Source organism: Sinocyclocheilus grahami, unplaced genomic scaffold (genome assembly GCF_001515645.1).
Source record: "Sinocyclocheilus grahami isolate Dianchi unplaced genomic scaffold, SAMN03320097.WGS_v1.1 scaffold410.1, whole genome shotgun sequence".
NCBI classification, from domain to species: Eukaryota; Metazoa; Chordata; class Actinopteri; order Cypriniformes; family Cyprinidae; genus Sinocyclocheilus; species Sinocyclocheilus grahami.
In genome coordinates, this window is record NW_015505589.1 from 256,968 (window position 1) to 284,690 (window position 27,723).

General features: G+C 34.6%; 1 protein-coding gene across 3 annotated transcripts in view; it reads left to right on the forward strand.

The window, feature by feature from the left end:
- The window catches only part of slc12a5b (solute carrier family 12 member 5b), a 67,252-nt gene that overhangs the window by 30,009 nt on the left and 9,520 nt on the right, over positions 1-27,723 (forward strand). The window contains exons 2-26 of one of the 3 annotated variants that reach the window (XM_016232400.1): positions 3,183-3,283; positions 3,371-3,502; positions 3,712-3,858; positions 6,840-6,894; positions 7,190-7,320; positions 8,344-8,591; positions 8,682-8,893; positions 9,349-9,516; positions 9,795-9,893; positions 10,136-10,193; positions 11,293-11,467; positions 11,551-11,669; positions 13,029-13,127; positions 13,392-13,511; positions 14,383-14,487; positions 14,620-14,788; positions 14,862-15,057; positions 15,782-15,951; positions 16,274-16,405; positions 16,502-16,609; positions 17,789-17,914; positions 18,284-18,498; positions 19,486-19,500; positions 19,680-19,813; positions 19,924-20,608. In XM_016232400.1, the coding sequence (XP_016087886.1) occupies positions 3,183-3,283; positions 3,371-3,502; positions 3,712-3,858; positions 6,840-6,894; positions 7,190-7,320; positions 8,344-8,591; positions 8,682-8,893; positions 9,349-9,516; positions 9,795-9,893; positions 10,136-10,193; positions 11,293-11,467; positions 11,551-11,669; positions 13,029-13,127; positions 13,392-13,511; positions 14,383-14,487; positions 14,620-14,788; positions 14,862-15,057; positions 15,782-15,951; positions 16,274-16,405; positions 16,502-16,609; positions 17,789-17,914; positions 18,284-18,498; positions 19,486-19,500; positions 19,680-19,813; positions 19,924-20,015 (3,326 nt within the window). In that variant the 3' untranslated portion in view covers positions 20,016-20,608. Of the gene's footprint in view, positions 1-3,182; positions 3,284-3,370; positions 3,503-3,711; positions 3,859-6,839; positions 6,895-7,189; positions 7,321-8,343; positions 8,592-8,681; positions 8,894-9,348; positions 9,517-9,794; positions 9,894-10,135; positions 10,194-11,292; positions 11,468-11,550; positions 11,670-13,028; positions 13,128-13,391; positions 13,512-14,382; positions 14,488-14,619; positions 14,789-14,861; positions 15,058-15,781; positions 15,952-16,273; positions 16,406-16,501; positions 16,610-17,788; positions 17,915-18,283; positions 18,499-19,485; positions 19,501-19,679; positions 19,814-19,923; positions 20,609-27,723 lie in introns of those variants that run through there. The other 2 variants (XM_016232401.1, XM_016232403.1) reach the window with 2 other exon arrangements.

The following is a 27,723-nucleotide window of genomic DNA, read 5'->3' on the forward strand; positions in this document are numbered from 1 at the left end:
GTGTGTGTGTGTGTGTGTGTGTGTGTGTGTGTGTGTGTACTGTATGTGTATGTTTCTAATAGTGCAAAGACAGTGTAGAAAAAGTGGTGGAAAGAATAGCTCTGAGAAAACTACAAGCATCAGCTATCTGCTCTTGCCTCTGCAGCATCGCAGAACCAGAGACATGAAATGGACAGCAGGGCAGAATCAGCAGACCCCCTCTTCTAGCAAGCTTTGATATCTGTATGATGCCTTATTATAAGTCTAGAGATGCTCCAAGTCCCTTCTGGGGTTGTAACAATAAACCAAATGCTTCTGTTATAAATTTCACCACACAGCATGCAAGATGTCAGAGATTAGGATCTAGCTCAATCTGTATCCCAATCTTTTTCTCATTATTGCTTATTACATTGTGAGTCTGCTGGGGTTGTGGGATGGTGTGTGTCAAGAGAGCCAGAAGTAGGAGTTTTTGCAAAGATTATTAGAGAGAAAAGAAACACATACAGTAGGAACCAAGTGCTAAACCAGGATGATTCATGAGTTTTCAAACTATGTGAGACCAAAGATGCCTAAATGAAATACTTGGCTTTAAATCATTAAAGTACAATCTGAAAATGTCTGAAAATATAATATTGCTTTACAACTAATTTTGCATAATGTTCAATGTGTAAACCTTAAAACAGAAACCTAGCTGTCAATAAATAGAAATTAAATAAATTGTAAAAAAAATAATATATATATATGATTTTATGTTTAGCACAATTGACAATCATGAGAATATAAAGTCATAGTTGATCTCATGAAATGTAATTAATTTGATTATCAATGAATACATATGAAGTTCTATATAAATAATCATGAAATTATTCTGTTACAAATATAACACATATAATTATTCAAATACATTTTAAAAATAAAAGTATGTGGTCATTGACCATCTCAACTTTTCTTCTTTGATCATATGCAATAGCGCTTTGTTATGCATTATTTTAAGGTTGAATTTAACAAATGTTTCTAGCCTCAAAGGCAATAAAAGCATTCAGCTCAATTGTGCTTGGTTTGAAAAAGCTAAAAGATTTTTTTTTTAAATAAACTATCAATAAACTAAACATTATTTTTTTGTGTCCTTGTTTTTTAAACTACCGTAGGCTTTGCGGCGTATTGATTCAGCGTTGACAGATTAAATTACAAGGTGATGAATTGTGTATTTAAAGGTCATCAGGTCGCAGGTCAATAAGCAGGCAAATGCTGTGAAAATTGAAATGTACAACGCTTTGCCAGGAAACATGATTAATTAAACTAATACATCAGATTAAACCGGGCAAGCGAAGAGGCAGGATTCCCTTGGCCATTTAATGAGCATGCTCCCACATATAATCATGTATATCTACTTAAGGCAGTGAAGGTGACAGCATACTAAAGAAATTACAATACGCACTACAATTTAGAAATACACACAATTAAAAACCATGACGTTCATAGGACACAACAGCATCATTCTGAACCTGTGAGATTGCACTGCTTCAGAATTAAGTGATCAAAGGTTCTTCTGATAAAGGATATGCGGCTAAAAGCGATAGTGTAAAAATAGGCTCAGAACCAGGTTGTTGCTATGGAAGAGTATGTAGAAATCCTGGAATTCCTCACCCACACACACACACACTGATACACAAGGAGTGCTCCATGTTGATGCGCTGCTGTTTTTACTTTACAGTTGCATTTATCCACCCCCTTCCTGTTCTTTTCTATTAGATGGACAGGAAATTGGAGTTATTGTACTGTACACAGCACTTGTAGTTAGATGTGAAAAGATGATCTGCAAATATTGTAAGACAAAGCTGTCTTGCGAAAACAGAGCATTTTGAACCAAACATGCTTGTGATGTATATCTGATGATACTGCTACAAAATTGTTCTGAAGTATTACATGCTAATGCGATGAAGTTGATCTTACATGTAATCAAATCCAGTGGGACCAATGTCTGACAAATTGCAAATGGATTATTGTTTTTATTTGATGTTGATTTTCATGAATTTAATGCATAATAAAATTGTATAAATACAAATAATATATTTTTTTATAAAATGTTAAAACCTAACAGGATTTTGTGAGTTTATTTATTTATTTATTTTTAGTTATCTGATGTACAATACAGGTCAAAAGATTGGGTTATGTTTTTTTTTTTTCATTATGTGCTCTCTTATACACACCAAGGCTGCATAGCTACAGTAAAAACATTAATATTGTGAAATATTATTACAATTTAAAATAACAGTTTATTTTATTTTAATATATTTTAAAATGTAATTTATTCCTGTGATGAAAAGCTGTATTTTCAGCATCATTACTCCAGTCTTTAGTGTCACATGATCCTTCATAAATCATTCTAATATTCTGATATGCTGTTCAAGAAACATTTATTTTTATTATCAATGTTAAAGGGGTCATATGATGTTGCTAAAAAGAATATTATTTTGTGTATTCGGTGTAATGAAATGTGTTTATGTGGTTTAAGGTTTAAAAAACACATTATTTTCCACATAATCAGCTCTAGGCATGATGAAGCGGATATTGTCCTCTTTTGGAAGACCAAACAAAGTAGTTTTGCTTTCACAACGAAACACACAGCGCCTTCACGACATGGCATACTACAGCGAGAATAAAAGTTACGCTTTCTTTCTTTGCGTGAACATTTGGGCGGCATTATGCAAATCTTCCCACATAGTGACGTAGATATGTGGGGGCGTGTAGGTGTGGCTGACTCTTAACTTTTATAAAGAATATCTCTTTGGATTTGAGACTTTAGTCTTTGCAACTTTACAGATCTTCTTTATGCACCAAGAGCTTGTAACACTCCAAAGAGAAAGGAAAAATTGAAATCGCATCATATGACCCCTTTTAAAACAGTTCTTTTATCCTTTTTCATGATTCTTTGATGAATACAAAGGTCAAAAGTATCTTTTGTAATTTTATAAATACTGTGTCTTTATTGTCACTTTTGACCAATTGAATGCATCCTTGCTGACTAAAAGTAATAATTTCTTTCAAAATATAATCTTGCTAACCCAAAACTTATTATTTATTATTACTTATTACAAATATTTTTTAAGTGTCCTAAAGTGGCACAATTTACGTCCTTTGTAAATAGATTGTAAATAGCTCAGATTCTAATAAAACATAATTTATTTCATGTATGTTCACAGGAGATGCGACATCCAAAGAGAGCAGCCCCTTTATCAACAGCAGCACCAGTGACGTAGAGAAAAGCCAGCAGTATGATGGGAAAAACATGGCCCTGTTTGAGGTAGTCCAGTGTTGCTAATGATTTAAAACAGTTAGAGATGAATGTGCAGTATGTTTACACGTTTGTTTGTATGTGTGTGTTGTGTAGGAGGAGATGGACACCAGTCCAATGGTATCTTCTATGCTGAGCAGCCTCGCCAACTACTCCAACCTGACGCAGGGCAGTAAAGAGCATGAGGAGGCAGAAAACAACGAGGAGGCGCGCAAGAAAACCGTGCAGGTGACAAGAACTATTCCATTATCTCTGCAGACTGCCAAATCACTACTGACCCTTCTTTCATGATCCTCAGTCTTCTGTGTTGATGGATGGCAGCTACTCATTGACTGGGTGGCTGTTGATTGACAAGCAGCTAAAATGCCCTTTTAATGATTCTGTTTTTTGAGCATTATGTTCTATGGTGTCCTGAGTATTGATTGGTTGATTGACAGGCTCCACGTATGGGCACCATCATGGGCGTTTACCTGCCATGTCTGCAGAACATCCTGGGGGTGATCCTGTTCCTCAGAATGACCTGGTTGGTGGGCGCTGGAGGCGTCTTGGGAACCTTCACCATTGTCTTCATGTGTTGCTCCACGGTCAGTCTTAAACACACATACACTACAGGAGGCATGGAGAGGGGGGGGTCCGGTATGCCAGTGGATTGGACACACAAGCTCAAACACTCTACAAATAGGCACACTATCCTTCAGATCTGAATGTATTTTACACAGACAGAAAGGTCTGTTCAGGCCTGGAAAGCAGAATTCTTTATTACCATTATGCAGCAAGAGCCCCAGAGACTCGCTCTCCAGAGCTTAGGGTTTCCTTTTACCCCTCTGCTCCTTTAACTGGAGATTGCTTAGAGTTATACAATCACTTTGTTGTAAGTCACTTTGGTGAGTTGGTTTGTGAGCGAGTAAGACGGAGTTTCTGCCAAGAACATAAATGCAAATGCTTACATGAGGTGTTTGATTTCAGAGCTGTCAGTTTAGCACTTGTCGCTCCTGCTGCTGGTGATTCTTGTGACATGCGTAGGGCCCTATGAAATCCACTTTATTTTTTCCTAGATACTGTGGGGATTTATTTTTTATTTTTTCACCATTTTAATTTGCCGTTTTTGTTTTGATGGAGTCAATTTTAATAATCAGATTAAGTGTTAATAATAAAAAAGCATGTTTAAATAAATAATCATGAAACTTTTATAAAACAACCAATTATTTTTAGGGCCCATGAAATCTGTTTTAATTTTTCCCTAATTCTACATGTTCCGTTTTCATTTTTATTGATTCCATTTTAATGGTTTAATTCCGTTTTAATAATCAAAAAGCATGGCTAATTAATTGAATTAATAAAACTTTAAAAATTTAATAATTTGTTATATTTTTTACAATACTGGGGCCCTATGAAATGTTTTCTATTTACTTATTTTTTTATTTGAAAATGTGTTTTCTGTTTTAATTCATCTGTATTTGTCTGTATTGGCAAACAAAGCGCTGCATAACATAGGTGTAATTAATTAAAACATGGAAGAAAAATTTGTGATATTTTGTGAAACCTTACCAAATATATTTTTTAATAATTTTATTATTATTATTGTTCTTTTGAGAAGTGCATCCTACTTATAATAGAACTTACAATAGAAATATTTTTGGTCACAATTTCTTCAAGTTAAACCAAACTTATATTTTGTTTGTTGTAGTTAAGACCTTTCTGTTCAAGATTCTGTGTGTATCTGACGATACTTTTTAATCAAATGAAATGGTGAAATGTTGTCTAAGTGACCCTTAGAGCAGCTCTGGAGATGAAGTTCATGTGTTCATTTCCTCATGTAATGCGACTGCAGATACTGAAAACAGCATGACCGTCATGCATGCTGGTGTATAGTAGACGAAACTGCACCGTGCATTCACACAGAGACAAACAGAACATGTTCATATTTAAATAGCAGTCTTTTTGCATTTTAATATTCACATACACTAGTCCATATAATGATTTGATTAAATGTGCAGCCCTATTTTTTCTTATTTTTTTCATTCAAAATTTGCCAAATTCCAAGTTATACCACTTTTTGACTGGATTCCGTGATTCTATTCATGTTTTCAGCATTATGAAAATCATAGGCCCCTACTCCCCTATCATGCCCTTCTGACCCTGCCAAACCCCAGGAAATACACACACACACAGAATAATTCTGCAAAGCCACACTCACTAGTCATTGTCACAAGGTATGTTTCGCAATGTTTGGCTGTTCTGGCAGTATATGAATACTTACAAATAAATAATAGTCTAGCTTCATGATTTAGAGTTTGAGTACATCAAATATCATACAAGTTACATGAGTGTAAAAATGTATGTATGTAAGATAAGGTATGCTGCCATTCAAAAATTTGAAATAAATTTATCAAAGATTACTTAAATTGATCAAAAGTGACAGTAAAGTTATTTATAATATTAGATTTACTGTATATTGCTGTTCTTTAGAAATAATCCTGATATTAAAAAAAGTATCACAGTTTTCGCAGAAATAATAAGCACCGCAGTTGTTTTCAACATTGATAATAATCAGAAAGGTTTCTTAAACAGCAAATCAGCATATTAGAATGATTTCTGGAGGATCATGTGACACTGAAGACTGAAGTAATGATGCTGAAAATTTAGCTTTGCATCACATGAATAAATTACATATTAAAATATTTTAGAATATAAAATTTAATTTTTATTGTAATATTTTTTAGCAGTATTACTTTTTTGTTGTTGTTGAGCATAAGAGACTACTTTTAAAAAAGCATAAAATAAAATATGAAGACATGATAATAACATTTGTTTAAAAAAAAACTGTTACCAAACAGGTTTCTGAGACAGTGTTAACATGCAATGTATGGGCATTGTATGTAATATCGTATGTAATAATTTATTATGAAAATATTGGCAACATTTTACAATAAGGTCTTATTTGTTAGCATTAGTCAATGCATTTTCCTTTAACAATAAGCAATGTATAAAAAATACTGCGAAAAAATATTACAAAAAAAAAATGTTATATTCTAAAATATTTTAATATGTAATTTATTCATGTGATGCAAAGCTAAATTTTCAGCATCATTACTTCAGTCTTCAGTGTCACATGATCCTCCAGAAATCATTCTAATATGCTGATTTGCTGTTTAAAATCAAAAAATGTATTATTAAATTATAAAATTAATGTAAATACAGAATTTAATGTTAATGTTAACAAATGAACCCTTGTTGTTAAGTATTGCCAAAATATTTTACCAACAAACAAAAAATTACACAATAATGGTACAATATAATTACAGAATGCATGGTTTCATGCAGGGCCTTCACTTAAAGTCAAGGGGCCTGGGACAAAATTATTATCCCCCCATTCCCTTAAGATTAATGAGTCAGCTATACGGCTGTAAACCCCCCTCAACCACACAATGTCTTAATGTACTCAATGTTTCTTTTCTAATAAATACATTTTTCTTGCACGAGTGACTGGAGGACTTAGTGGGGGCCTCTCGTCTCTGTCACTCACTGTCCCCTCTGTATTGATCTTTATTTACTCTATTTCCAGACTTTGCTGACTGCTATCTCAATGAGTGCTATTGCCACCAATGGGGTTGTGCCAGGTGAGCAGAATTCGTGTTTGTGTTTGTGTGCAGACGCCCAGCAAACGACAGCCGTCCTGTTGTTCTTCATGGGCAGTTACACAGTGCACAGTACAGCTCCCTACTGTGCTGAGATCAGCTCCGCATTCATAACTGTGTGAATGCATGTCTGTCTCTAGGTTTATTTGGAATAACTGTAACCTGTAGATGTGCCTCTTGTGTCAAAAGGACATTTCAAGAAAAGAAAAATATGATGAAGGCATGAAATGCTCTACTATGTATATGCCTAATGGTAAATTTGTTTGTGCACTTACAGCTGGAGGTTCATACTACATGATCTCTCGTTCACTGGGGCCAGAGTTTGGAGGGGCTGTTGGTATATGTTTCTATCTGGGCACCACTTTTGCAGGAGCCATGTACATCCTGGGCTGCATCGAAATCCTTCTGGTACATTTTCATTGCTTTGTGTGTGTGTGTGTGTGTGTGTGTGTGTGTGTGTCTTTTTTTTTTTTTAAAGCAAAATTAGCTGACAAGTCTTTCAGGCAATGATGCAAACTATAAATTACATTATTTAGCTTCAGTGTTATTTTAGTATCATTGAAATTTTAGTTTTTTCTATTAAGGTTTTCATTAGTATTTTAGTTTTTTTCTTATAGTTTTTATATACATGTGAATGTTTTTATTTTTGCATTTTCCTTTTTCATACGTTTGAGTAGTTTAGTTGTGTTTTTGCCATTTTTATCTATTAATTTTTTATTTGTTTATATAATTTGATAAATTTTTTATGTCAGTTTTAGTTAGTTTAGTACATCAAGTTCAACTAAACAAAAACGATAAATGTTACCTTTGTAACTAGATTTTATTTATTTTTTTCCGTAAATTTTTTTTTTCCAAGTAACAATTTTTTTGCATTTCAGTTAACTATGATAACCATATTTCACATGTTTTTTCTTAAATTTTTACAACAAAATAATGTGTGTTTGCAAGATACTTTTATTTTAAATAACAATTAACTTTTAATGCATACTCTGAATAAGCATTATTTACAATTTTGATGTCTGTACAGTACTTGTACATTAATTTTGCACAACTTTAAAGGGATAGTTCACCCAAAATGAAAATCCCATCTTCTTTAACTCACCTTTAACGCCATTGTCATTCCAAACCCTAGTTTCTTTATTCTGTTGAACACAAAAGAAGATATTTTGAAGGATGTTGGTAGCCAAACAATTGCTGGTAGCCATTGACTTTCATAGTATCTTTGGGAACCAAAAACTATTTAGTTAGCAACATTCTTCAAAATATCTCCTTTTGTGTTCAGCAGAATAAAGAAATTCAGCCAGGTTTAGAACAAATTAAGGGCTTGTAAATGATAACAAAGTTTTCATTTTCGGGTGAACTACCCCTTTAACCATTGGGATCTTCTTCACTATTTTATTTTATTCCTTTCTCTTGTTTTTTTTTTCCTAGATCTACATCGTGCCAGCAGCTGCCATATTCAAGATGGAGGGTCTGGAGGGAGCAGAGGCTGAGGCAGCACTGTTGAATAACATGCGTGTGTACGGTACCATCGTGCTCTCCTTCATGGCTTTAGTCGTCTTTGTCGGCGTGAAGTATGTCAACAAGTTGGCCCTTGTGTTCCTCGCCTGCGTCATTCTATCCATTCTCGCTGTCTACGCTGGCGTCATCAAGACTTCTTTTGACCCACCTGACTTTCCGTAAGTAGAATTTTGTGTCCGGAATGTTTCTTTAGGGTACAGAATACATTTCAGGAGTGACTATAATCATACAGACCTTATCCTGCGTAGGGTGTGTGTGCTTGGGAACCGAACTCTTGTGTCAAAGGGATTTGACATTTGTGCCAAAACCATTGAGAGAGGCAATGCCACAGTCACCACCAAGCTCTGGAGAGCCTTCTGTGATTCAGAGTTCCTGAACGCCACCTGCGATGAATACTTCACCAACAACAACATCAGTCAGATCCAGGGAATCCCTGGAATCACCAGTGGCATCCTGGCAGGTTAGAAAACCCCAACACTCACATTGATATTTTAATATTCATTACCATATTTTACGGTTTCAATAATACTTTAATAGCTTACTTTTTCAAATAAATACTGTTCTTTTGAAATTTCTGTTCAATAAGAAATCCTAAAATAAATATTTCCTCAAAAATATGAAGCAGCTCAACACTGATGATAATAAGAAATGTTTCTTGAGCAGCAAATCAGCATTTTGGAATGATTTCTGAAGAAGGATCATGTGACACTGAAGACTGAGTAATGATGCTGAAAAATCAGCTTTGCATCACAGGAATAAATTACATTTAAAATAAAATGACTAAATCTTGGTGAAAGTAATATGATTATTTAAATGTAATGTTCAAAATGAATGTACTCGTGTATTTTATGGAATTCTGTTTTAAAATTGCATGGAAAAATGTAGTCTCTTTTTTTGTTTGTTTGTTCTTTACAGAAAACCTCTTCAGTACCTTTATGGAGAAAAATTCAATGTTAGAGAAGCGAGGTATACCAGCAGTACTCGACCCTGAGGCCCCAGAAACCAACACTAACCGATACGTCCTGGCTGATATCACCAGCTTCTTCACCCTGCTGGTTGGCATCTACTTCCCCTCGGTCACAGGTCAGTACAACAGTTTGATCATTAGTAGGGGAATTAATCACATAAATGTCTACTTTTGGTCTGTATAATGTTTATTATGGCCTTTTTTTAAATGTAAGGTAACATTAATTTGAATCTTACTTATGCTTTTGTCTTTTTTCTGTTCAGTAAAAACAGTAAAAGGTCATTTTTTGTTCTCATAATATTTGTTCTCATAATATCCCTTCAATCCAGGCAGAAGCTGACCCACAAACACCAGTGTTTCTAGATATAATATATACGGTATTTGTGTGTCACAGGTATCATGGCTGGTTCGAACCGTTCTGGTGACCTGCAGGACGCTCAGAAGTCCATCCCAATTGGTACCATCATGGCCATCATAACTACCTCTATCATCTGTATCCTTTACTCCGAAGGCAATGAACTCCTCCAGCTTTGCATAAATAAATGACCCGTGACTTTCACACAATGCAGAACTGCACATCTTGGAATGTACAGAATACAGTGTAATTGGATATCCAGGAAACGACAGTGATAAAATCATAAGACTTGATGTTTCCATCTGTGGGGAAATAGCTGAAATAAGGTGAATGCCTTTTTGCTGCTTTGTGTGGTTCTCCTAAATGTTTTGCTCTCGCAGACATGTCTAGTGTGATTCTGTTTGGAGCCTGTGTGGACGGAGTCGTTTTGAGGGACAAGTGAGTCTGTAGCTCTATTTTAGATTCAGTATAGACTCCAAATGAACTGAAAATTAAGTGGGCAGTCTGGGCACTTTAACAAAAGTTCCTGTGAAGGGTAGGTTTAGTTTTAGGGTTGGTGTAGGGTGATAGAAAATACAGTTTCTACAGTATAAAAAACATAACACCTATGGAATGTCCCCGTAAAATATGGAGTGTGTATTTACATACTAATATAGCATTTATTAATATTTTGAATTACCTTTTATTTTTATATTTTTACTTTTCACTTTCATTTTAATTAATTTTATTTTTTGTTTTGTTATATGCTTTTGTCATTTACAAGTTTTTGTTTAAATATTTCTAGTTAGCTTAAATTTTTTTTTTGCAGTTTTATTTTCATTTTAATATTTAAACTTAAACTTTATTTTATTTCAGCTAATTGCCAAGACAACATTTCTAATTTTCTTTTAAGGTTTTATCTGATCTTTTTATTTTATTTCAGCCTTTATTTCAATTTAACAAAATGCTTTTAATACTATTAGTTAACAATACATAGTTCTAGGAACAAAGATCTCAGTTTTCATTTTAATTTTATTTTAAGTTCAGTGATTTAGTTATATGCTTTTGTAATTTTTATTATTAAAATATTTATATTTAGCATTATTTATTTTTACTTCAATTTTAGTTTTAGCATTGTTAATATTTGAACTTAAACAAACTTTATTATATTTAAGCATATTGACAAGGGAATATTTCCATTTTATTTTAAGTTTTCATCTAATATTTATATTTTTATTCTATTTCAGCTTTTTCAGTTAACAAAAATATTTTTTTAATACTATTAGTTAACAATAATAGCATTCTTCTAAACATAAAGATTTTAGTTTATTGTTCAAATATTTATATTTAGCCTTATTTTCTATTTATTTTTATTTCAGTTTTAGTTTTAGTCATTTTAGTATTTAAATTTAAATTTTTGTCATATTTCTAATTGTCTTTTAAATTTAAATGTGTATATATATATATATAATTTTATGTTATTCAGCTTTGAATTAAGAAAAAAAAATTTTGATAGAATTGCAATATAAACAGTAACAACACTGTTTTAAACACACAGATTTGGGGAAGGTGTCAACGGTAACTTGGTTATTGGCACCCTGGCATGGCCCTCGCCCTGGGTCATTGTGTTCGGCTCTTTCTTCTCCACCTGTGGGGCAGGGCTTCAGAGTTTGACGGGAGCGCCCCGTCTCCTTCAGGCTATCGCCCGAGACGGCATCATTCCTTTCCTCAGGGTACGTCTCTATATCTGTTGATGCTTCGATACTTGATCATACTAAGTGATCATGCTAACCTGATCATATTCTGTATTTGACAGGTGTTTGGTCATGGCAAAGCTAACGGTGAACCTACATGGGCTCTCCTCCTGACGGCCTGCATCTGTGAGATTGGCATCCTCATCGCCTCCCTGGATGCAGTCGCTCCCATTCTGTCCATGTAATTAACACTCCCCAAAAAATACACAGCGCACCTCATTCTTTATGACTCCCAGAGAAACAACAGCAATAAACTGTCTCTATTGCTGTAATAAAACATCTTAACTGTGCTGAATAGCCTCTTTTCTAAAAGCCTGTTCTTCAATAATTCCTAAACTTATTTACAGGTATATAACACAATAAAATACCATTAATTCAGCACTTTGTATTTGCTAACACTACATCCCCCCTTATAACCTTTGCAGATATGCATTACAAATGTACAGCTGATAAAAGTATGGACTTTGTCATGCTTTGGGGTTTTTTCTCCCCACTTTAAAACACAGTGGGCTTCATTTGTCTTTTTTTGCTTCTCACTGGTCTTTGATTTCAAACAGATCTGGACAAAGCGGTCTAATATAATTATGAACATAAAATCCAGAATAATTGAATGCATAAATGTTCAACACCTTTAATATGACATGCATAAACGATCACTAATGCATCCCATTGGTTTTTAAAGCCTAGGTAGTTAAATGGAGATCACTTGTGTGAAGTCAAGAGGTTTCAATTAAGGGGTCAACATCTGGCATGAGCCAGTTAGTCCCCGCTGATAGATGCCATAACTACTCGATTTGGCTGCAAAAAGCATCATAATCCACTGATGGCCTTTCATTCATCCAAGTATCTTCCAGCCTATCCTTAAGTATGCTTTCTTTAATTGTATTATTATTTTAAAATATGATTTAAAAACTATTATAAATTATTTTAAAATATATTATTTTTTAATAAATGGGAAACAAAAATAAAATTGTACTGTCATTTAATTCTACTGTCTAAATGCAAACTAATCTGTGTTTAGTAACTATAATAAAAATTGTCCATGTGTGTTTTTGGTTTGACATAGAATATTATATAAATATAAGTAAGTACATACATACATACTGCATATTAGGGTGACCATATGTGCCATTTTCCCAGGATGCGTCCTGGCCAGGATTTCTATATTGCCTAAAATATCTAGGTTTTGGCTTTGTTTGCGTGTGCAGACCGATCGGTGTATGACATCAAAATACCTTGAGAGCATTTTGAAAGCATAAGGAACCGTCTGTATGGTATTTTGATGTCATACACCGATCGGTCTGCACACGCAAACAAAGCCAAAACCTAGATATTTTAGGCAATATAGAAATCCTGGCCAGGACGCGTCCTGGGAAAATGGCACGTATGGTCACCCTACTGTATATATAAATAGTAAATAGTGGCTCATTACTGCATAAATAGTGGCTCATTACTGCAAAACAAAACATGAAAACTTCCAAGGGGGCAGTATATCTCTTTATTACATATACAGATGAGTTTTTATCTGTTTTCCCCACAGGTTCTTCCTGATGTGCTACATGTTTGTAAATCTGGCCTGTGCGCTGCAGACGCTCCTCAGGACCCCGAACTGGAGGCCGCGCTTTAAATTCTACCACTGGTACGAACACACACAAACCCCTGCTCCCTTAGCTTTGTGTCCCTGACAGAACAGAAAGTGTGTTTGTTTACAAAATTATTAGTTTGAGGGGATGAAAGTTGAAAGTCTTAAATGAAGGCAAACAGATGTATCACACCACATAAATAAGTCCTTCATCCACCGCTAAGATCATCTGTGGGGGTTCTCATTATTACTGTAAACACAGCTGACACTAAAACCACAGCTGGACAAATGAGCATGAGATGGCCTGTGATGTCTCTCCAGGGCTCTCTCACTCTTGGGCATGAGCTTGTGTCTTACCCTGATGTTCCTCTGCTCCTGGTACTACGCCATTGTTGCCATGGTAATCGCCAGCTGCATCTACAAATACATCGAATTCTGCGGGTAAGCAAACCTAAATGAGCCTCAGGAGGAGACGACAGGAGAAAAAAGGAAAAAACCTAATGAGTTTCACACTAACTAGATCAATCTCACTCTTGGCCTGTGAAAAGTGATGAAACCTTGAGGGTCCCTCTTCCTGAAATATAATCATAGAAGTGTAGTACATTTTTAAAATATCAAATGTTTAGGGTCAGTATGATTTATTTTTTTCTTTTATGCTCACCAGGGCTGTATTTAATTAATCAAAAATACAGTAAAACACTAATAACGTGAAATATTATTACAATTTAAAATAAGTGTTCTCTATTTTAATATATTTTAACATTTTATTTATTCCTGTGATATCAAAACAAAATTTTCAGCATCATGTCTCCAGTCTTCAGTGTCACAGTGAAATCATTCTAATAAGTTATTATCATCATAGGTGCTGCTTAATAGTTTTGTGAAAACCATAATGCATTTTTTAGGATCCTTTGATGAATAGAAATCTTTTGTCACATTATAAATAACTTTACCGTCACTTTTAATAATAATTCAAAGCATCTTTGCTGAATAAAATTATTAATTAAAAAAATAGTTTTGACCCCAAACGTTTAAACAGTAGTTCAGTTTGATTAACTTGACAGCATATTTCAGTATCTATTAATGTAAAATGTATAAACCTTTCTTTTTTTTATTTCTTGTTAAAAACAGTGATGTAAAATAATTGTTCGGTAATATCCTGATTTCAGACTTCAAAAAGCTGAATAAAACGGTAATATCATCAAATTATTGTGTTAAACATTGGTAACATCTAAAAGTTATAACTTGGGCATAGTTTGAACACCTGATCCACAGAAAGTTGAATTACCAAATGTGTATTTCCTCTCTGTAGGGCAGAGAAAGAGTGGGGCGATGGGATTCGTGGCATTTCTCTGAGTGCCGCCCGCTATGCTCTGATGAGGCTGGAGGAAGGTCCTCCTCACACTAAAAACTGGAGGTCAGTGATTGATCAGTAATATGCCTCTTCACACAACAAACAAGCAGTGTATGGTTGTCACATGTAAAATTACATTCATCCAAAACATTGAGAATGTATTTAGCATTTTTTTAAATGTTATCAATCTTCCAGGCCCCAGATTCTGGTGCTCATGAGTCTGGATGCGGAGCAGAATGTAGAGCAGCCTCGACTGCTGTCGCTGACCAGTCAGCTGAAAGCGGGCAAAGGCTTGACCATCGTGGGAGCGTGTGTGGAGGGCACCTACTTAAACAACCAACCACAGGCGCAGAAAGGAGACCAAGTACGCACACACACACAGGATCAAAGCTGAACTCCTGAAGAAATGAGACACTAATAAGCTCCATCTCTCTCAGTCCCTAAGGAAGCTGATGGAGGTCGAGAAGGTGAAGGGATTCAGTCAGGTTGTGATCTCTTCTAACCTGCGGGACGCCACCTCACACCTGATCCAGGCTGGAGGTCTAGGCGGCCTCCATCACAACACGGTTCTGGTCAGCTTCCCTAGGAACTGGAAACAGGCTGAGGAGCACCACCGTTGCAGGAACTTCATTGGTAAGACAAAAGACGAGACATGGACTTGGATTAGCTTGGACAGTGTGGCAAAGAGAGCACAGCCTCTGATATCTAGTCAATGAACTTTTTACCCATGTTTTCATGACTTTTGTTGCAGCGTATAGCTTTACTGCTTGATAATCCTATGTTATCAAGCAGTAAAGCTATGCTCACACAAAAGATTGTAAACTGTCTGTTATGAGCAATGATAAAGATAGATATCTACATAGATGAATATTAACTACATACATGTCTATGACTAGGGCTGAACAATTAATCAAAATAGCATTAATTTTGTTGATATAAATGAATGTATTTTGGTTGATTTAGTGATCCATTTTTTTTATTAAACCAGTAAATTTAGATGTTAAATTTTTTCAGTGTACTGTGCTTTTACACATGAGCAGCTTATGATCCGCCAGATGCAAACTGTCCATCTTTGCGTCCGCTCTAATTTTTGGCTGCTTTGACATGCATTTGGGAGGGAAACTTGCAACAACCATCTTCAAAAACTTGTAATGAGAAGCATGTATCAACAAAAGAGAAGCTTTAAGGGCTCCCTGCAGTTTTTCATCCACATAAGAGCTTAATGGTTTAAATTTTGAAGACAATTAAAACAGACAAGATAATTGTTTAAAGAAATCAAAACAGCCATACATAGTATATATGTAGCCCTGTGCATGAGTTTATTGGGTGTATTGAGTTTACTGTTATTCCCCCACAGAGGTTGTTAGGGAGACCACTGCAGCTCACTTGGCCTTACTGGTGCCGAAGAACATCTCTGCATATCCATCAAATGGAGAGCGCTTCACTGAAGGCCACATCGACGTGTGGTGGATTGTCCATGATGGAGGCATGCTCATGCTCCTTCCCTTCCTTCTGCGCCACCATAAGGTACTGTTGATGGAGTGATCAGGTCAATGTTGCAGCAAATGTTTTATTATTGATGGTAGATAATAGTACTTTACTTGCGTACAAGAATCATACAGCTCTGGTCTAAACTTTACAGTATGAGTTTCTTATGTGCTGTATTAAAGGATTAATGCAATTGATGCCTATTGTGTGTTCAATTAACATTTCATCTCAGTTCGAATGCCTTATATTAGTTGCTGCCTAGTGAGGGCACTCACTAGCTATCAATACTGAGATCACATTCAGTTCATGTCTTTGAATGAGATGATTACTACACTGGATAATCATATTGCTTCAATTGTAGGTGTGGAGGAAGTGCAAGATGCGTATCTTCACTGTGGCTCAGATGGACGACAACAGCATTCAGATGAAGAAAGACCTGATGACATTCCTCTATCATCTGCGATTTGATGCTGAGGTGGAGGTGGTTGAAATGGTGAGAAACCAATACACACTGCCTTCACACACACACACATGCATGCACAGATACTGACAACAGTACGTTCTAACCTGTTCTTTCATTTACTTCAAGCATGAAAGCGACATCTCGGCCTACACCTACGAAAAGACCCTGGTGATGGAGCAGCGGTCGCAGATCCTCAAGGAGATGCACCTGACCAAGAACGAGCGTGAGAGAGAGGTATTGTGGGGGGACAATTTAGCATACTTAAAAAAAATGCTATGGAGGTCCGAGGAGAATAAAAATGGTTACCCACATTATTCAACTTCACATGTTCCACAACTTGAGGGAGAGTAAATGATGACAGAATTCTCATTTTTGGGTGAACTATTCCTTTAAGTGTGAACTGAATGTAATGTAATGTTTTTGGATGTTCTTTACAGTTAAATGAAAATTTATTATATTTGAAATGCATATTAAATGCAATCAGCTGAATGTTTGAGTGCTTTTTTGACCTGCTTAAGTAGCACCTAATTACATCTTTTTTTGTCATTTCATAATTACTTCAAAATTGTCTTTGAATATGGTGTACTGCTAAATGTACTGACAAGCATTTATGGTAACTAAAATATGCTTTAATGTCATTTCTACTTTAAAATGTACGTCATGCATTTCAATATATTTGTAATGAAGTTGCAATTTAGTACATTTAAAATATAATAACTATATATATATATATAATCAAGCAATTTACATGTGCTTTAGTATATAGTCAATATATTAAGTGTTCTTCTTTAAAGCATGACAAAAGAATAATAAAACAACGATTCAAAATCTATTTTAAAGTAATTTGACATTATTACATTTGACATTTGATTATTACATTATTAGATCTGACATTATATCAAGTGCACTTAAAAGTCTACTTAAGTGTGTTAATAACCAGTCATGAAAATGTACTGTCTTTAAGTACACTTAAGTGGCTTTTTATTTCATTACTATATTTTCTGTAAGTGTAATTATACAGTATACTTATATACTACTTTTTCTTCTACTTCAAGTGCACATTCAATACAATTAAGCTCGCTTCTTTTAAACAAGGTTTATTCTACTAAACAGCATTTATTTGAGGCAATAAGCTGTGAAAGATACATTGATTTTTACAAGAGTAAATGAAAGTTGTTAAAGTCACAAGTTCACCCAAAAATAAAACTTCTGTCATCATGTTGATCCAAACCTGCGACTTTCTTTTCTTAGTGGAACACAAAAGGAAACATTATAAAATGTATATGTAGATAAGGAAGAAAAGCTGCTTGGCCAATCAAGCTAGAGAACCGTAACTAACTGTTACATAAAGCGATTAACAGTATAAATCTGATCGTTTGAATCAGTCTAACAGCGCTGATGTTGTCTCTTCAGATTCAGAGCATCACAGACGTGTCCCGTGGCTCTATACGGCGAAAGAACCCTTCAAACCTGCACCCCCAGAGGAGTATCGCCGAGGAGTCTGTGGGAGGAAGTGGTGAAGAGAAATCTGAGGAGGAGGTAGCTGCTGTCTCTCACTTCGTTCTCTGTGCTATTATCCATCAAGTGTGTGACTTTGTGCTTGTTTTCCATTTGAGCTAATCACGCCCTTCTTCCTTCTGGCCGATTAGATAATAGCACGGACCTGTCAGCCATGAAGATAGCATCTCTTTATCACTTGCTATTTTCGCCCTTTTCTCTCTTCTCTCAGTCATTATCTACTAGAAAATCATTCTCTTCTTGTTAACACCCTGGCAGTGCGTCTCTCTCCCCCTCTCTATTTTTTCTTTATCCTTCTGAGAAAAGAAGGTTACCAGAAAAGCAACAATTCTCACTTCTTAATTTTTTTTATCCCTCTCTACCCTCTCACTCTTTTTTACCTTCTCTTAGTCTGTCCGTCTCTCCCGTCCTCGACAGGTTCAGCTCATTCAGGGAAAAAATGCCACCCCCACCCCAACTAGCCCCACCTCCCCTACCGCTCCCACACCAGCGGCCATGAGCCCCGGAGAGGAGGTGCAGATGACCTGGACGGACGATACGGAGAAGCCCAATAACCCAGCAGTGGCCAACCCTGAAAGCATAAAGGATATGTTCAACATGAAACCGTGAGTCAAAATAATGACGGTCTGTACTGAGTATGTATTGTATCAGGTGAATACGAAAACTTTTAACGAATCAGAAATGAGATTTCAATCAATGTATTATTATGTTCGTTGAGGGTGAGGTGTTAGTCAAACCTTTGCATAAAGATGCATCGACACTGGTTTTAACAACAAAACAACAGGATAAGATATTTTGCTTGTTATACATTTGACTATGGAACACCAGATCATTGTATTGACACTTTAATTTAACAAAACTTTAATTACAGCCCCACAGAGATGTGCAAGAGCTATTTTCAATGTCACATTTATTTATTTCCACTGAGCATTGTTCACTGATCAATGTACATCGATCAGTTAGTTGGATGTATACCAAGCCTACAATGAAAGACATAATGAAAGTAATTTAAATAATTATTAATTTAATAATTTATTTAAATGATATATTTATATTATAAATTTATTTAAATGATATATTTATAATATAAATATATTTTTATTATTATTTAATATTTATTTTATTAAAATAAAAATATATAAAAACATACATTATGTAAAAACAAATTACAATGTTTTTTTCTTGCATATTTGCAGCAAACATCAGTAATGTAAGTTAAACTCTGCTCTGAAAAAGAAACACTTTTGTCATCATTAGATTTATTGTAGCACTTGCATTCGTTTCAGTTGCTTAGCTCACTTAAGGAAAAAAAACAGCGAGAATCGTTTTTTGACACCTGACACAAAAAAACAAAACAAAAATCAGTGAGACATGACACAAAAGCTAAAGATATTTGTCTAATGTGTCTAAAAACCATCCAACCTACTGATAGTTTTAACTTGATCAGTAATCATCTGAGAAATATTGCTGTCCATACTTTTGGTGCATCCCTAAAATTTGAACTTATGGTTAAAGTCAAATTTGTAGTGTGCTACTGTATTTGTGTTGTTCTCTGTTCACTGTGTTGTTATTTTCCTTCGCTTATGCCTCAGGGAATGGGAGAACCTGTGAGTACACTTTAATGATAACACTAATGCTACTTCATTCGATACCTTCTGATTATTTTAAAAGATGGCGCACTTAATTATCACATATAAATGTGCGCTTCACATCTGCTAAATATGTAGTCATATAAAGAAACCATCACACTCACAAAAAAGTCTTTGCAATGTGGTGTTTCATACAGGAACCACTCCAATGTCAGACGCATGCACCACGCACAGAAACTCAACGAGGTCATTGTGAAGAAGTCCCAGGAAGCTAAACTAGTCCTGCTAAACATGCCTGGACCTCCTAAGAACCGCACTGGAGAAGAGAACTGTATCCTTTTTTCATCTAAATATCTGTGACTTCAGACTTTTTTTTACAGTGAAGTTACTTTGTGCTCTCATGTAAATGTGAAAGTTCGCTTCTTAACTTCATTCACACAGACATGGAGTTCCTCGAGGTCTTGACTGAGGGTCTCAACAGGGTCCTCCTCGTGCGTGGAGGTGGACGTGAGGTCATCACTATCTACTCTTGAGGGGCTCAGCTCAACCACCAAATATTCCTCACCCCTCGTCCCTCACTGCATAGACGGAACGTCCCAGTGACCCCAACCTACACCATGAGCAATAACGCCCCAGCACATATCAGATGACTTTGCACTACATAGTCTAAAAAGACACCAGCTTAGTAGATGTCACTTCTTCCACATGATTAAGTTCTATCCCTCTATCCATCTCTCAATCTTTCTCTTATTGGCTCAGTTCTCACCTCATAAACTCAACAGCTTATGTCACACACAGATCAGTAAATGATTGAGTTGGTCTTTTCTGACTAATTTCCAAAAGCCCATGTTCTCCAGTGGCACCTGACCAAATACTCTGATCCAACTTCTCTTTATTTAATATTATATATCATATCAATACTTTTAAGGGACAGTCACACTGGATTTTAAACATGCAAAACCACTGTATTTTTGGTGGGCACTTCAAAACAGTCCATTTTAAATGTCAAAATGTGGCATTTGTTCTGATTCATCCAGCTTTCTTTAAAAGTTTGTTTTTAGCTAAACTTGTATTATGCTGTCTTTCAAAAGTTGGGGGTTAGTAAGATTTTAAAATGTTTTTGAAAGTTTATTTTGCTTACCAATGCTGCATTTATTTGATGGAGAAAAAACTAGTATAAGTACTATTTAAAATAACTTTTCTATTTGAATATATTTTAAAATGTAATTTATTCCTGATGCAAAGCTCAATTTTCAGCATCATTACTCCAGTCTTCAGTGTCACATTAGCCTTCAGAAATCATTCTCATATGCCGATTTGCTGCTTAAAAAACATTTCCTATCATTTTTATCAATGTTAAAAAGAGTTGTGCAGCTTAACATTTTTGTGGAAACCATGATAATGTTTTTCAGAATACTTTGATGAATAGAAAGTTCAAAAGAACAGCATTTATTTGAAATATATGTTTTTTTTAAGTCAAAATAAAATAGTTAATTTCTTTAAAAAAAAAAAAAAAAATCTCTCCAACCCCAAACCGTTGAATGGTAGTGTATTTAGAATGAGATTATGAAAAATCCCTAAAACTGAGAGTTTCCTCAATATCAATATGCTATTTAAATCCTCTATTGGTCAAACATTTTATAGATATTCGAATAGGCAGCTCAAAGTCGACCAGATTATTCTTCTTCTGTGTTTGTTTGCATGTGTATGAAAGTATGGAAGTGAATGAAACTCCAAATCTAGTGTGACTTTCCCTTTATGCTTTATATTTTGTTCCTATACTGTCTCTCCATTGTTTCATTACTTGTCATAGGTGGAATCTTTCTTTGTTGAAAACAAGTCTTCCAGTGTACCGCGTAAATGTCCAAGGTGTGTTTTTACACCAAGGACAGAACTGACCAGGGTTTAATGTGAGCCAGGTGTAAGCACTTCTGGATCAATGACTATCAGCTATGCCCTTGACCATCTGCATGTCCTCTGACTACATCAGCCTTTTAAGAATCATATATACTGTACAATATGAGAGGGCTGGACCGTGTGTGTGTTTGTACAAGAGTAGATTCAAAGGGGTTTTATAATATTAGAAGAGGGTTTGAAGGCTGTGTTCCTTTCACAAATATGTGTACACTTAAAATAGCATCAGCAGATTATGCATCATGCATTATATTGCTCAGTCACACACGTGTACATACTGTGAAGAGAGTTTAAACAGAACTGCTGTATAATGGAAAACCCATATACAGCTCAAATATTCCATGAAAATATAATCCTGAATAATCTCGTTTAATAGTAGAATCACATATATATTAAGGGAATGTAAATAGAAAAGAATTTGTATTTATATTTCAAATATTTATTTACAAAGAAAATTATTTATTCATCCAGCAATTTCTGATTGATTGTAAACATGGTATTTACATCTCTTGCCAAATCACTAAATATAAACCGTGCCATATGATAATAAAAAAAAGCAAACAAATTTTCGCATTTTCATATACAAGAAACGGATAGTGCTGGGTCACGACATTAAAACATATCACGCGTCTGATATTACCAGTTACTTTATAAAGCAGATGCAGTTTTATCATCCTTTTTCACCAAATCAAATTTGTGAACAAAAGCATATTTTAACTGCATAGTATTTTAAAATCATATCTAATGTTTGTCATGAATGTTGGAAATTTTCATTTATTTTTACATTTGTAAAGACGACACTAATTTGCTACATTTAAGCAGCATCTGTGAGCGACTGATGCCGACTGTTCAATTCACGAGCAAGAGCATATTATTTAGTTCATGTGTGGTAGAAATAGAAGATATAAAAAAAATACATTAAAGAACTATTCTATTTTTTTTTTGCTAAATTGCAACGATGAAAAAAGGAATATATTAGATTACTGAATAGACTAGTAAAATATCGTCTTGTGTAACTGTGAGTCTTAAAAAAGGAAAATAACTAACTGTATGTTTTAACATTTTAAATCAAATTGTGCTGATGTTGCTGCTACCGTCATTAAAATGTAAATAGATTGCACTCCACCAAACATAAGACTGAAAACAAAAGAACAAAAAATGCTATATTTATAGATTTGTTGCATTTAAATCGAAAGTGTATTACATTCAGACACCCAAATTAGCTACAAGTAATTTTTCACATGAATGTTTTACAGGGTTTCGAGTACTACAACTCAGAGACAGGAAGTACTTCTCAAGATAGTTTGTCAAAATGCCACCATCAGTCTGTCCTAATACTATTCAAGCATACCTCATACATTATCATGTCAAAGTTTGCACTTGTAGTAGAAAGGTAGTGTGTAAAGGTTGTGGTGTATAAGTTCATAGAAGTGATATTTAACTAAATTGTTGTTTGCGAAAAAGAATTCAAATTCTAGCTAAGTACGTTTTCTTTATCAGTATTCTAGTTATGTTCAGAACCAACTGATCTTTTTTTAAATCCAAAACAGGAATTGCAAAGTGCTACCTGTCATAATTCTTCCAAGTTTATTGCTTATGTTTCTAGCTAAAATAATAATCTTATCTAAAGGAACTTTTGCATTGCTGTACGTTGGAATTTACAACACATAATAGGAGTTTGGCTTGTTTGGAGTCCTATGCAATTACAGTTTAGTTCTTTGAGGGTCTAAAACTACTTTCTACTGAATTGTTTATAGTGGTACTATTAAGTATTATAGATTGAAATCAGAGCTTCCGTATCTGCCAGGGTGACTTGCAGTTCGATGAGAACTTTCCACATTATTTAAAGTCATGCAAAGGCAAACATGTTGGGACAATGTTGTGATTAAGCCATATTGGCTGCATGCTGTTGGATACAGAGGTTTCACTCTGCGACTGATGATGATGATGATGATGTCCCGTTCATCATGAAGTATAGAATATCTGAATTGAATTCACATTGATGCAAAGGGCTTTTCAATATCATTTTATCAGATTTGTCTTATCCTTCCCCAAAGGCTGAAGACATAAAGAAGTGTCATAAACCTTATGCTGTATAGCATGTCATTCCTTATCTTCCCTTGAAGGGGCAGTAAATTCGAAAGTCACCCCAAATTGGCCAAAGCGTAACTAGAAATAAGCACTGTGAAAATTCAAAGTTAGTTTCTTTCTCACATATCCACATTCAGTCACTTTTTATCTTTATTTCACGTCCTTGCTATGGAGCACTGTTGTAGGAAACATCTTTAGAATGTGTATAGATTAATCATAATGCTTTTTTATGCAACGCTGACTTGTAAGAATCCTGCAACAGTGGTACTAGTTGACTAACAGGGCTTATAAAATAACCAGCGAGCTGAATTTGAAATCGCAGGTGTTTCAGAAGGTGCTAATGATATTTGTAAGTGATTGCTGAAGCGGCGTGTATGAAAACGTTCAAGTGCATTATTGAGAACGCTGACTTGTATGGAATGAGCTATTTAGCCAGACTTGAAGTTAATCAAGGGAAAAGAAGTTGCCACAGTTGATTTATCATGTTGTATTGGGATATACGCTCTAAAAATAAAGGTATTGGCATCAGTGGTTCCGTGAAGAACCTTTAAAGGAATTATTTGCCGAAAATTTACTGTCAGACCCTCAGGCAATTCAAGTTGTCGAGGAGTTTGTTTCTTGTTCAGAACAGATTTGGAGAAATTTTGCATTGCATCACTTGCTCACCAATGGATGCTCTGCAGTGAATGGGTGCCGTCAGAATGAGAGTCCAAACAGCTGATAAAAACATCACAATAATTCAGAAATAATCCACACTACTCCAGTCCATCAATAACATCTTCTATTACTTTAAACCGTCACTTCTGTCCAAAATGCCAGTTTATCCTTTAATCAAAATCCACTGACATTTTTGTTTAGAACTGTCTTGAACTGTTTTTGCTTGTAAACTCTGCTTGATCTATGCATCTATTTCTCTCCTGATTCACGCAAGATGACCTTTTCATTAAAGAAAGCAATTTTGCAGATAAAGGTCTCATATTTTAGCCGAAAACAACAGTTTATAAAGTTGAAAACACAATAGATTGTTGTGATGTTTTTATCAGCTGTTTGGACTGATTCTGACGGCACCCATTCACTGCAGAGACCATTGGTGAGCAAGTTATTCAATGCTAAATTTCTCCAAATGTATTCTGATGAGGAAATAAACTACATGTAGATGTATAATCTACATCTTGGATAGCCTGAGTGTGAGTAAATATTCAACAATTTTTGGAAAAAGTTTATTCATATGTGACCCTGGAGCACAAAACCAGTCTTAAGTCGCTGGGGTATATTTGTAGCAATAGCCAAAAAATCATTGTATGAGTAAAAAAATTTCTTTTATGCCAAAAATCATTAGGATATTAAGTAAAGATTATGTTCCATGAAGATATTTTGTAAATTTCTTACCGTAAATATATAAAAACTTAATTTTTGATTAGTAATATGCATTGCTAAGAACTTCATTTGGACAACTTTAAAGGCGATTTTCTCAGTATTTTGGTTTTTTTGCACCCTCAGATTCCAGATCTTCAAATAGTTGTATCTCAGACAAATATTGTCGTATCCTAACTAACAAACCATACATCAATGGAAAGCTTATTTATTCCGCTTTCAGACTATTTATAAATCTCGATTTCAAAAAATTGACCCTTATGACTGGTTTTGTGGTCCAGGGTCACATATCATTACATATTTTCCACACTAATAAGAAAAAAAAGCTCTTTTCAAAGAAATTTAGTTTGAGGAACCTAAAATTTAATTGCTATGAAAACTCACTTTTGGAACCTTTATCTTTAAGAGTGAACAAACAGAAGGGGTTTTTGCAGTTACTGTAGTTTGGCGGGATCATTCATTCAGTGCTCCTGATACATGCTTCAGCATGTTGGTGTTTTAACTCCAGAAATTCACCAGGTCTCACCTCAGTCATCGTTTCAAATTTTAAGCATTTTCTAATGGCAAAGTACATTTTCAGATACTTCTGAAACTTTCCCAGAAGTGTGTGCAAGAGCGTTTCTACACAGCCGACATATCTACTTTCTCCATAGGAGGGCGGTTGGACACTTTTTGTATGGTAGTCAGTGTAGATCCAAAGACAGTGATTTGATTAGTGATGTGTTTTATGTTTCCTGCGTCGGTTCTCACGAGGAGTCAAAATGGCGTGTGTTTGTGAGTGTGACTGTAACGGGGAAAGAGGTGGCATGTTTCTGTTTCTTTATGTATATGACTGTGTGATGTATCACTCTGTTGGAAAAAGAGAGGTTAAACCGTGGCAGTTACTTTTGTAAATATATGACACATTATAGTTATCTTAGCCTAGCTGTTTAATTTGTGTGTCCATGCAAGTTTAATATTTTAAAAATAAATAGAAAATTGTGTCTCAATTGTGTTATACGAAAATATATTTAAACTAGATATCTTAAATTATTGTTTTATCTTGTCAAAAGCTTCTATGTTCTATGAATAATGGTTTCTCTGGACCATTTTATAGACTTGTCTGCACAAAATGCAATAAAGTTCAAGTCATTTATTACAACTATTTTTTGTGTTTTCATTTGTAGGCGAAAGCAGTCAGTGGTCGTTTGTTCTAATATACAGTAAAATATAGAGTTTTTGCATAGTCATGGTGAGAATATCTAAGTATATTTAGACTAAGTAAAAAATGCTATTTACATTTAAATGCAAATAGTGATGGGTGCAACGTACACAAAATGCAAATACAAGTAGTATGATGTTTGTGTTGAACGCAAAATATCTTGTGTTGAGATAGTGAAAATAGCCCTTGCCAACAGGGTTGTCTATTTACACTCAGTGGGTGAATTCAAAGAGTTAATATGTTTAAACAAATGTACCTGTAATGTGCTTGTTCAGTTGACTTTTTATGATATGAGGTTAAGACAAATACGAAAGTCAAGATAAAAGTTTTTAGTACATGCATAGTCGCACCCATTTTTTTACCTTATAGAATGGCTATAATAAAGCATACTGTGTTCAGTTTTATCATTATCATGGGGTTTGCCATCCTTTAGTTCTTGTCAGGGTGTTTCTATAGCTCAAACATTAAAGCATAGCGTTAGCCAAGGTCAGGGGAATGCACAGACTGATTAAAAATAATAATAGGAATATAGTCTATACCTTGAATGCAATCTAAGTTGCTTGAGAAAAAGCAAATGTAAAAACAAGGTTGAACTGAACTGAAGCAGAAGTTGTCTTAGTTTGGTAAATTTCTGTAGTGCCCTTACGAAAAAGAAGTTTATTCAAGTGTGCTATTAGTATACTTCTTTTAAACTAAAATAGGAAAGTATACTTTCAGTCTACTTTTTATGTACTTCTCAGACATGGGCTTTATGTACTTCTCAGAAATATACTTAAAATGACATTTAAGTATACTTGACTTATAGGCTACTTAGAAAAAGTCAAAATATATTTGAGCTGTAGCCTATTTGTGCTCCGGGAATCCATGTTTTCATTGTTATACGGTAAGGGTTGCTATTACACATCTTCTGTACAGAATTTCCAAAAAAACACAAGTGAAGAGGAAACCGAAACAACAGATGCTCCCACATGTATTCTAGCATGATCATCAGACATAAAACAGCATCAAAACTGTGTAACGTTATGGAATAAAATGTCGACCAATGAAGAGGTAATAATGACTGTCAAGCTTTGGGGTGTTGATCGGCTCCATCTACGTTTTGATTATCATTCTGAATCCAATTAATAGTCTTTTTTCAGCTTTTTGTTCAAAATGTTATTTATGTTTTTTTATTTATAAAACTTACCCACATTCAAGTGCTTATAAAAAAAAGAATGTATGAAGCTAGAATAAAATGTTTTTGTTTACAAGCAGAAACCCTGTTCTTTTGATGTTTTGAATGTTCAGATATTCATATAACAAAATATATACAAATTAATACCTAAATAGGGACATAGTAATATACTTAATGTATGATGTAAAGTTCACTTAAAGAAAACTTATGAGTATACTTGCAGTATAAGATACTGAGACTATAATTCAAAGTGTACTAAACATGCTACAAGTATATAATTAGTAAACTATCAGTATACCTATAAGTTCACTTTTAGTATAGTTGCAGTACAAACTAAAAGCATAGGTGTAAACTAGTTGTGTACTCAAAATTTACTACTGTTATACTTAAAAGTATACTTTTATATACTAGAAAGTGGGCCAAATTAGTCCCAAGGAGTATTGAAATATTGTACAGTATTGACTAGTACACTGATATTTGTATACTT